This window comes from Spermophilus citellus (assembly GCF_964194105.1).
Source record: "Spermophilus citellus genome assembly, chromosome: 2".
Taxonomy (NCBI): Eukaryota; Metazoa; Chordata; class Mammalia; order Rodentia; family Sciuridae; genus Spermophilus; species Spermophilus citellus.
Window position 1 is genome coordinate 169,482,667 of NC_138183.1, and position 12,099 is coordinate 169,494,765.

General features: G+C 35.1%; 1 protein-coding gene across 3 annotated transcripts in view; it reads right to left on the reverse strand.

The window, feature by feature from the left end:
- CNTN5 (contactin 5) overlaps positions 1–12,099 on the reverse strand; it is a gene marked incomplete at both ends in the record, with an annotated part of 738,975 nt that overhangs the window by 353,489 nt on the left and 373,387 nt on the right. For all 3 annotated transcript variants that reach the window (XM_081281778.1, XM_081281777.1, XM_081281776.1), the window contains one exon: positions 2,452–2,655. In XM_081281778.1, the coding sequence (XP_081137904.1) occupies positions 2,452–2,655 (204 nt within the window). The remainder of the gene's footprint in view (positions 1–2,451; positions 2,656–12,099) is intronic.

Below are 12,099 nucleotides of genomic sequence, written 5' to 3' on the forward strand. Positions count from 1 at the left end.
TTTATTATATAAGAAACAATGACTAATAGTGCATTATTCTGACTAAACAGAGGGAATGAAAACCAACAGTAGAGGATGGATTGGGGATTGGTTCTAGCAGGATGATTATCTCTATTGAGAAAGAATGGGATGGGGAATAATGATGTGGATGAAGATGCAATTAGTTAGATTTGAACTGTGTTGGTAGGAAGATGAGCTTGACAACTTAAATAGTTCTGTGAAGTGGTAGTAGGGGAACTGTCCATTTGAAGGAAAGCAGAGAAGCATCCAAAAGCTTTTTGACAAAATAGTAGATTAAATCATCCAATTTAATGGGATTGAGTAGCACCTTTCAAATTGGTGATCATCAATCCACAGTGGGTGTTACTTTTGAAGCAGTCAGAATAAGACTACAGTTGAATTCATTGGGATCAGAGGTTTGCCAAACAAAAGAAACAAAAGTTGGAAGGAATGGAGTATTTTAAATATCAGCAAAGGATTACTCTTTAATGTTTGAATATAGAAGGTAGAAGGTAAAGTTAAGTGACACATTTGGGCCATGAATTAAAAGTTACCCATGGACATTGAAACTTTTAACTAACTAGTAAAGGTAGTATTAGTTTTGGGGTTCTGACTAATCCATGTGTTATTCTTACAACTGGCATGTGTAATACAAGGTCTGTTGTATGAAAAGAAGGTGGAAAAGACTCTCCAACCTCAGGCCTGAACCAACTGCAAGGTGTAATTATATATAAATGAATAGTGTAAATGGAATTAATTGTTCACAGAGAAGAATGTTACAATTCTCAGGTAAGGATGCTTTAAATTCTTAAAGGATTAATGATAGAGTGCTCTGAAATTTTATGAAAACAGCTCACAGAGAAGCAAATCAATTCCAAGATGTTGATTAGATAAATTTGAAAAATAAATTTGAAGTAAGCAAAATATATACACACTCAGAACTTCAACTAGAATGATGGAGCACACAATGGTGACACTTAAATCTCTTACCTGGCCTAGCTGTCTTATGGATATTAGAAGCATATATTGGAATGCCTACTCTATAGCTCCACAGAGATTTTCTGTGGACACTTCACCTTATCGTATCCAAAACAAAATGCCTCATGGTCACCCACTCAGCAATCTGTTCCTCCACTTGCTTCTTGTGAAGAAGTAACACCCACTCATTAAAGTATGCCAGTACCTTGAAACTGTCTTATACAGTATCTCCCTGCAGTCCAGAGCACCACATTCAGTTTTCAAATCCTGATAATTCTACTCACTTAATACCTCAGTCATCTTTCTTACCATCCAAGGCTACTATCACTATTTTCGTTCCGTCCTGTATCACCTCTATTTAGTTTCAGTAGCCTCTGGGTTGGTCTGTGAGTCCCTGTTCATGTTTCCCACCTGTTCATCCATGACACTATCCTGGGTGGGCTTTAGCAGGACTCATCATCTATCTAATGTTCCAGCGTTGGATTTCTCCTCTTTAAAATGAATATTGTATTTGTACTTTATCCATTAAGGTTACTAAAATCTATAGAGTCTACAATACTGTGTGTGTGTGTGTGTGTGTGTGTGTGTGTGTGTGTATACTTATAGCTTGGTGAGTCTCATAAACTTCATTAATGAGTATGTATATATCTAAAGACATACTAAATAGTAAAGAAAAAATCAGTGATATAACTTTAGTCATAGATTCCAGCAGCAAATATAGTCTAAAACCAAGTATGTAAAAGAACAGCATTGAGATAGATTATTTTTAAAATTTCAAAATCAATCAGTTCTCAGCTCACTTAATAATGCCTTCATAGATTTTTTTGGTTGCATGATAGAGCAAGTTGCATATCATATATCAACTATAATACAGCACTTGACTTTTTTAATGCAATGCTTCACTGTAAATGTCTATAAATACAAATGAGGTGTTTAAATGTGAAGATACTTTAGATAGATGGCAATACCTATAATTATAGCATCATCATATCTGCCTGAATTGCACTTAAAAGTTAAAGTTCCAACTGTTCCTATTATTGAAAAAGTAATAATAACAATTATAATTGTACCATGAAGTATTAAAAGCTGAACATTCAGTTTGAAAGCAGCTAAAATAAAAATGTAATGAAAACTGAACCCATAAAAAGCTTACAATTCATATACATATGCTATATGGAGGTACTAAAGTGGAAAGAAAAGAACTGTGGTCTCTTTATGACAGTTCTCAGATTCTCTCTTTCTGGAATTACAGTAGCATTGTAATGAATATTTTTCATCCATGGATCATCACTTTCCCATATCAAAATTTTTCTTCTAAGGTATGCATAATCTCAGAATAAAAACGCTGGGTTTCTAACCATGGTGAATGCCTTTTTATTTTGTTTGTACTAGGTCAAATGCTTAGAGAACACTAAATATCTGTTTTTCACATGTGAGACAGCTGACCATTTTCCTCTGGGCCACACGACTTACCATCATTTCGTAGAGTGAGTGGTGTTGGAGGACTAAGTACTCGAGCATTCGTCACTGTGTTTTTCACCAGACAAATATAGCTGCCGACATCTGAGGTTTGCACTTTAGAAATATAAAGGTTGCCTGTCTCCTGGGAAATGAACCGCCGGCTGTCTTCCGCCACAAAAGAAGGGAACTCATTAAACACCCAGCTATAGATGATCTCTGAAAACACAAAATTCAGTTGTTGAAAGATACATATTATTTAACTATCAGACAAAGCTCAAATAACAAAAGACTTTATAAGTACCACATAGATTGAAAGTCTATCTATGTTTTAATTTAGCACATTGCATTTAAAGAATTGTTATGCTTCATGGCTACAGGAAGATTTGGATATTTCTTAGGGATGCTTTATTCTTTCACTTCCAATGTGTACTGAATATGGGTTAGATACTCAGCATTACAGCATGAAAATAAAAAGATGAGACAGTTCCTTATTCTCAAAGATCATCTTACTGAGGGAAATTTATTCAAACCCATGAATCAGCATGCAATAAAGAGATGGCAATGTATATTCAATTGTAAATACAGCTTGAGAGAGGGGCATAGTCATTTTGATCAATGAATATTTCCTGAATTAGGAGATATTTGAGTTGCATTCATTTACTGGTTTATTCATCACACAATGGTTGAAGATCACTTCAGACCAGGCATCCTTCCAAGAAAAATCCGAACGTCCATGCTTTTATTATAATGGGGGGAGATGAAATCTATATCAACAAATAAGGGTATATCAAGCAATTGATAAGTGCTGTGAAGGAAACTATATCATTTTGTGAGATTGTGGCAGGGCTGAGAAACTTTTGTATTATATCTTACAAAGTCTCCATAGATAAGGAGTAGTATCATGACAATGAAATGAATAGGAGAAAGGAAAGCAGGAGAAATAATGACAACTATCCTAGGCAGGTATTTTTAAAATAGTCATGGAAGATACAAAATCCTTACATGTGAGTGGTGGTGGTAGTGACAGTCATGGGGAAAGTGGAAAGAAGTGATGGACTGGTTCTGGTAAAAACATGGTGGAAGGTTGACAGAAATGCTGATGAATGATTATGAAATGTGATAAGAACAACAACAACAAGGATTAAGTTTTCTTATTCGTAAAATGGAAATATCATTATCTACTTCATAAGCTTTAAAACAAAATAGTGCATCTAAGAACTTGAAATATAATTATATATATATATATATATATATATATATATTATAAAAAGTACATCTTTATGATAGCTCATCTCCCTAAAACTGTCTGGTTAGGGGTTCCTCCTAACACAAAGGGGACAGCACAGAGATCTAAAACAATAGTAAAGGAAAAATGTAAAATTAAGTATTTGATGTTTTCCACAAAATTTTCAATGAAGAATTGAATGTTTATTTTAGGCAAGATGTAGCCAACATATTTTTATTTTACATATGGTAGTTCTAGCAGAAGCCTGAAAATTTTGAAATATTTTAATAAATTCTTTATAAAGAAAACTATTTTATGGTTATAATTACATAGTTGGTAGTCTTACTCCACTTGATATTATATTAAAAAATTATTACAAATATCCACATGGCCTTTTTCAAAGGAGGCCCATGGAGTATATCTAAAATACTTCAGCATGCACTCACCATGCTCAAGGAGACTAATTCCAAGGACTCCTGATTTAATTATATGAAACCTTCTAATTGTTATAATGAAGTTTATTTTATCATTCACACATATCTCACAGACATTTAGTATTTTTTATTAGAATTTACTGGAATTTTTTGTATTTTTGGTGTATACTACTTAAACTTTGGGAGGAAAGAAAGCAACGAGCTATTAAAGGCTTTCATTCACTGAAATATTATTTATGTTACACTGTATATTAGTCTGCTTTACATCTCTGTGACCAAAATACATAATAAGAACAGCTTAGATAAGGAAAAAAATATTTTTGGTTCATGTTTTGAGAGGTCTCAGTCCATGGTTGGCTGACTCAATCTCTCTGATACTGAGGCAAGGTCAGGCAGAGGAAAAGTGCTAAACTCAGGGAAGCCAGAGAACAGAGAAAAGAGGAGCCAAGGAAAAAAATATCATCCTCAAAGGCAAACCCCCAATGACCTACTTTCTCTAGCAGTGCCCTAACCAGTACAGTAGTCCTTCCAAATTATTAATCTAAAAAATAGATTAGATGAATCACTAGTTTACAGCCTTCAAAAACTAATCGTCTCACCTCTAAACATTCTTATATTGTTTAATATGAGCTTTGGGGGACAGCTCATACCCAAACCATAACACTCCGATAATATTTATTGAATTGGTATCTCATAAAATATTTTTAGAATGAGACTAAAGAATATGAAATTAACATTTTCTCAAACTTTATAGAGTATTTGTGGCTCAAAAATGCTCATGTAGTTCCTCCAATAAGTTTCTGGTTTCATGTAAAAAAGCATTTCATAATTACAAGAAGGATAAAAAATAAAAATGGCACAACAGAAAGCTAACAATCTAGACCAAAAATAAAAATGTTGAAGTGAACTAAATGTCTTTAGAATTCTTCACTGTATCCACCTATGAAGTTTTCTTTTACCTATTAAGTGTACCTGGCCCTTAAAAATAATCTAATATATTCTTTTTTATTAAATGATAAAAATTTGACATTATTATTCATTTCAGAAGATATTGAGACTAGTTGCTCAATTGTGATTTCACATTTTTGAAGGTTTTTTAAACAGTATAGTTAGCTAAAGCAATTCGAAGTGCTGTAGATGTTTTGGTATGATCCTTGTGTATATTTTAGCAGACAATGAGTATTTTTGAGGTATCTTGTACATCCTAGATTGTAAAAAGCTTCCATAAGAATGCTTTTGCATCTGCTTATACCCAAGGATACACCCACTTTAAATTCACTGGTGTTATTTTTGTTACCATGTGGTATTATACGTTTAGCCTACAAACCCATGTGCTATGGAGTCTTTGGGCTTCTCTGGGAGAACTTTTTGTCTTTCATGCTGAAACAGTGAGGGTCATTCTAGTTCACTACAAGTATAGCACATCTAGGGCCTGGCTTGATGCAGACATTGCTATTTCAACTTTTAGTAGCAAAGAGACCTAATGTCTTGTCATTTGTCCTGGCAGGATCTTTCATCTTCAAGCTTCTAGGCTTTATGGACAATTTCTATGGCTTGTTCCAAGATGTCTTCAGTATTAATAAAATAAACTTTTAAGCTGATAAGCTCTGCCTAAGTCTGATTTTGTACTTCTGTATTAAATTTTCGCCTAAAGCTGCCTCCACATGTAACAAACTGCATCCTAACTTAGTATGTAAACAAATTGCAAACTTAATTAAGGGGATATTCTTGTATCAGATGTCTAATTTTCAGCCAGTCACAGGAATCAAGTTTCAACAGTTCACAGTATGCCAGCTAAATCCACCATGTCCATATTAGGCAGATGCTGACTGTGACTAATCAAATTGTTTTTGTATCGCACTGTCACTTCCTTTTCTGTAGAAATAAACACAGCCTAAAAATGTGGTAGAGTGGGGTATTCTGAAACAACTTTAGTTAGGAATTCTACCTGGTTTTAAAATCTTCTCCTTACTCAAATAAGCTTCATAAAATGTAATTCATCTCACAGGTAGAGTAAGATGGTAGCTGAGTAATATCCTCCAGTGAACATCTACCCATAGGCATGACAAATGGAAGTATTATTCAAGCACCAAAGCACCTTAGCAATAACTAAGGGAATGAGATGAATGATCATAGTGCCTGCTTTTGGTATAAAAAAAAATGGAAAGATATACTGAGAAGGCAGGAGGAAGTTCCCCATATCATCTCATCTCCATATCCAAGCAATATAGCAGTGTGTAGAGATGCCACATGCTTGAAGGAAGAAGAGGGAATTAAATTCAGGTCTTAGGCTTGAAACCCAGCTAGTTCCAGGTCCTCTGCAGTGAGACCCATTGCCAGGGAGAGGCCTATAACACCTGCTACCAGGATAATACTATGAACTAAACTGCTGGAATTGTGTTAGTAGGCAGAGACAGCTTCCAACACCCTTTCTCCAATCTTGGATAGTACATCAAGAAGCAAGATTCTACCACTGGGAACAGGAAACTAAAGCTAAAATAGAATTTTGTCTTGGTGCTCAGTACCAGGTCCATCAGGGTGAGAACCTTAACTAAGTAGAAACTGAAGGCAGTTCCTTAGGTAGGCTGATGCTAAGCTGGGTTGTATGTTAATCTTAGAGCTACTAGCACTTTCTGTAAGGCATAGCTCAAAGATGGAATAGATAGACCTGTCCTCACATCAGGAAATGCCTGGGACTGACTTGAGTTTTGTCCTGTATCACTTGTAGACTTGGAATGAACATGAGGCACATTTCCTTTCTCGCATCCATATTACACTGTGCAGGTCCCTGAAATTGGGAAACTCAGGTGAAATACAGCTTAGCGTTAGCTCTGATGGCCCAAGATTTTCTCCACTATCTTATATCCAATCTCAGGCAGCACATTTATTGCAAAGCCAATGCTAGAAGATAGAACTATAGAACTATAGAACTGCCCTGATATTGGGAGGAAACTTTACTTAGTAGGACAGGCTCATGTTTAGGCCAGTCACCACTAGCTATGATGCACCCATGGGACTGTGAAAGTTCTAGTAGCTGTGAGATTAACATACAACCCAGCTTAGCATGAGTCTACCTAAGGAACTGCCTTCACTAACACTACCCCAATCTTGGGCAGCATAGCATGGAGAAGAAACTATTAGCTGGGGTATGTGGGTTTGTAAGTATAGTACTTGGTCTGAGGATTTAGTGATAGGCAAGTGAATTCTAAATCTGGGCAGGTCTTAATGCCCCTGGGCAGAGGCCTACCTGCAGATGGAACCTCTGGAATAGACCCAGTGCCAAAGGAATATACACAGTGCCAGTTTATTAGACTCATATTCCAACTAGCATCATTTGTAGCTGGTTGTAGAAGTCTTGTGCCACAAGTGTACCAAAACAATAGACAGCCAATAGCAGTGTTTCGTTGATCTTTGTGGTATGTGAGCTTGGCAGCATTGGTGGCCATAGGATCCTGGAGCTGGTTGATCCATGGTGATTCTATGTAGAGTCTCAGAAAATTCCACAATACCTTATCACAAGATGGTGTCTGTGGAAGGGGTTTTCTGGGCTACCCCATTCCCAGGAAAACTTGTGGATATGGACTGTTCTCCATAAACACTCCCTTGGTTCATGCTTAACAACATTTCAACTATTGATTTGGGACATTCTTGAACTCACCTGCTAGTGATAAAACAGTGGCAACATGCCAATTGTAGACACCTGGCAACCCAGACCTGGCACTATCCAGTTCATAAAAAGTGGAAGTGACTATAAGCTAAGAGAAAATGATCCTTCTTGCTATAGTTTGGATCCAAATGTCCTCAGTCATTTGGGTACCATTCCAAATGACTTAATAACTTTCTGTAAGGCATAGTCATTGGTGGTGCTATTGGGAATTGGCAGAAACCTGAGAAGGTGGGATTCTAGTTGGAGGATAGGCCACTGGTCAAATGTGCTTGATGGGTGTATCTTGTCCCAGCCTCCCAGCCCCTTTCTTCCTTGTCACCCCCTCTTTTTTCTTTCCATTTCTTTCTCTGCTTTTGATTGCTATGAAGTGAGTAGCTTTGTTCTGGTACATATCCTGGCCATGATGTTCTGCCTAGAAACTGTAGGGTCAGCTGACAAGGGACTAAAACATCTGAAACCATGAGTCCAAATAAATCTTTCCTCCTTTAAATTAGTTTTCTCAGGTATTTTGTCACAGAAATGGAAAGATGACTAATGCTAGTCTGTTTACAATTTCTGAAAATCCAGATAAGGAAGATTGGGATAAAACCTAATCCTTAAATTCTCAGAAGATGTCACACATCAAGAAATATCAAGAACTCTCAAGAAACTATGACCTAAGGTAAGAGTCAAAATTAGGCACCAAAAATCGACCAGATAACAATCAGTATGGGATAATTTTCAGAGAATTTGAAACAACTGTTTAAGGAAATTCAATGAGTTCAAGAATACATGGACAAAAAATACAATATTCTAGCAGCATAACTTAAAAGATTAAATCAATTAAAGTAACCCAAGTAATCAAGTGGAGAAATACATTTGGTTAATTTAAAAACACCAATAAAAGGCGTCAGTATCAAGATAGATCAAACAGAAGAAAGAATTAATGAGTTTGAAAGTGGATATTTGAAAATGCAGAGTTGGAGGAGAAAAAAAATGAGTGAAGAAAAATGAAGAAAGCTAATGGGAAATTTGAGACAGTATTATATGAACAAATATTTGAGTTTTGGGGATCCAAGAAGAACTTGGAATTCCAGAGTAAGGAAGCTTATTCAAAGAAATAATTGCCGACAACTTCCCAAATCTAATGCCAGGTACAAATATGCAGATTTAGAAGGTGAAAGGTCAACAGTCAGATTTAACTCAACCAAACTCTACCTAAGACATAACCCAGCTCTATGGTGAAAGATTAGGAGAAGATTTGGAAGAGAAAAGAAACAAATGACACATAAGGGTATCATAATTTCCTGGGCAATGGACTTCCCAGCAGAATCCTTACAGGCTATGAGCGAGAGATATGGTATTTTCACAGTAGTAAGTGGGAAAGAAAAATAAAAAGAAAAACAGAACGCATGCCAATGGAGAATACAGTGCCTAAGAGATGAAGGAGAAATAAAGACATGACTAGACTAATGAAATCAGAGAGAAGATATATTCACCACACCTGTCCTACAAGGAATGCTAAAGGCATCTCTTCATAGTGTAATAGATATTAATGAGCCAGAAGAAAACAGGGGAAGGTGAAAAACTCACTGGTAAGAGTAATTACACAGGCAAATTCAGCATGCTCTAATATTGTTAGCATAGTGTATAAACTGTCCATATCTTTATTATAAAGACTAAAAGCAATTAAAAATAATTATCATAACTTTGTAAGATATAGGCAATATATAAATATATAATGATCAAGGGGTTCATTCAACAAGAGAAATAGCAATTCTAAGTATAAATGTACTCAATATTGAGCACCCAAATATGCAAAGCAAATATTAATAGACTAAGGGGAGAGATAGAGAGATCCCAATACAATAATATGTGGGGATTTTAAATATGCCACTTTCAGTAGTAGGCAGATCATCCACACAGAAAATTGACAAAACATCAAAATTAAATTGCACTTTAGATACGAGGAATGTAAAGACATCTACATAACATTGCCTCAAAAAGCTGCTGAAGACATTTTTCTTACAAGCATAGAAAACATTCTGGGTAGATCATAAACGTCCACAAGTCTTAATGATTTTTGAAAAAAAATCATATAAAATATCTTTTTTGACCATGATACAATACACTAGAAATCATTAACAAGAAAAGTCAAAACTATAAAGACAAATGGAAGTTAAAAAAAGACTTTTGAGCAATGTATGGATAAAGGAAGAAATCAAGAAGAAAATTTAAAACTTCCTGAAACAAATGGAAATGGAGATTCTTATACCTCAAATTACAGAACATACCAAAAGCAGTTCTAAGAGCAAAGTTTACAGCAATTAATGCCTTCGTGACAAAAGCAAAAATATCTCAAACTCCCTAATATTGCACCTCAAGGAACTAGAAAAACAAGAAACAAACATAAAATTAGAAGGATAGAAATACTAAAGATTGAAACAAATTAATATAGACTAAAAATACAAACAATCTATGAAACAAAGAGCTGTTAAAAAAAAAACAAAGTAGACAAACTCTTAGTTAGATTAAGAAAAGGAGATAGAAGACTTAAAATCAGAGACCAAAGGTAGATGTTACAATTAACACCATAGAAATATAAAGTATCATTATAAATTAAGAACAATTAAATGCCAACAAATTTAATAGGTTAGCCAAAAATATTCATTGAGAAAAGATAGCCTCTTCAAAAAATGATGATGGGAAAACTGGAAATCCATATGGAGTAGGATGAAATTTACTATCTCTCACCTTGCACAAAACACAACTTAATACGAATCAAAGAACTATATGTTAGACCAGAAACCCTGTACCTAATACAAAAAAAAAATGTAGGCCCAACACTTCAACATATTGGCATAGGAACTGACTTTCTTAATAGGATTCCTAAAGCACAAGAAGTAAAAACAAACAAAAATAATAATAAATAGGATGGTATCAAATTAAAAAACCTCTTACCAGTAAGAAAACAATCAAAATCATGAAAAAAGAGCCTATAGAATGGAAGAGAATCTTTGCCACCCACACCTCAGATAAGACATTAATTTCCATGATACACAAAGAACTCAAAAAGCTTAAAACCAATAAATAAATAACCCAATCAATAATTCAGCAAACTAAACAGATGCTTCTCAAAGAAAATATACAAAGGTCAACAAAATAATAAAAAAAAAAAAGTTCAACTCCTCTAACAAGGGAATGCAAATTAAGACTACAGTGCAATTTCACCTCACTCCAATCAGAATGGCAATTCTCAAGAATACAAGTAACAAGCCAGGTGCAGTTGGTGCACACCTGTAATCCCAGCTGCTCTGAAGACTGAGGCAGGAGGATCATGAGTTCAAACCAGCCTCAGTAATGGCCAGGAATAAGCAACTCAGTGAGACTGTGTTTTTAAATAAAAATACAAAATAGGTCTGTGGATATGGCTCAGTAGTTGAGTGCCACTGAATTCAACCCACAGTACCAAAAGAAAAAAAGAATACAAGTAACAATAATTGTTGGCAAGGATGTATGGAAAAGGGTGCATTTATACACTAGTTGTGGGACTGAAAATTAGTATGACCACTATGAAAAGCAGTATGGAGATTCCTCATAAAGCTAGGAATACAACCACCATTTGACCCAGTTATCCTACTCCTTAGAATATATGCAAAGGAGTTAAAATCAGCATGCTTCAGTGAAACAGCCACACCAATGTTTAAAGAATAACAAACCACAATAGCTAAGCTGTGGAACTAACAAGGTGCCCTTCAACAGATGAACTGATAAAGCAAATGTGGTATATATGCCCAGTGGAATGTTACTCAGCCATAAAGATTAATGACTTTATGATATTCGTGGGTAAATGGATGGAGCTGGAAACTATCATGCCAAATGAAATAAGTCAATCCCCCAAAACCAAAGGTCAAATGTTCTCTCTGATATGTGGATGCTAATAATCAATGAGGGTGGAGTATAGAAAGTTCAGTAGATTAGACAAAGAGCAATGAAGGGAAGGAGAGGGATAAGAATAGGAAAGACAGTGGAATGAATCTGGCATAATTTTCCTATGTACATATATTTATATACCACAGTGAATCTCAACTTTGTGTACATCCATAAGAATGGGGATCCTAATTAGAATAAGATATATCCCATGCTTGTATGAATATATCACAATAGATTCTACTGCCATGTTTAACAAAAAAGAATAATAGAGTAACTGATTTTTTATATTGAGCTTGTATTATGCAGCCTTGTTTTAATTACTTATTATAGAATATTTTGTCAATGGTCTTGGGTTTTACACATAGATGAATATATTGTCTAAAAATAGACACTTTCATATCCCCTTAAAAATCTGATATCTT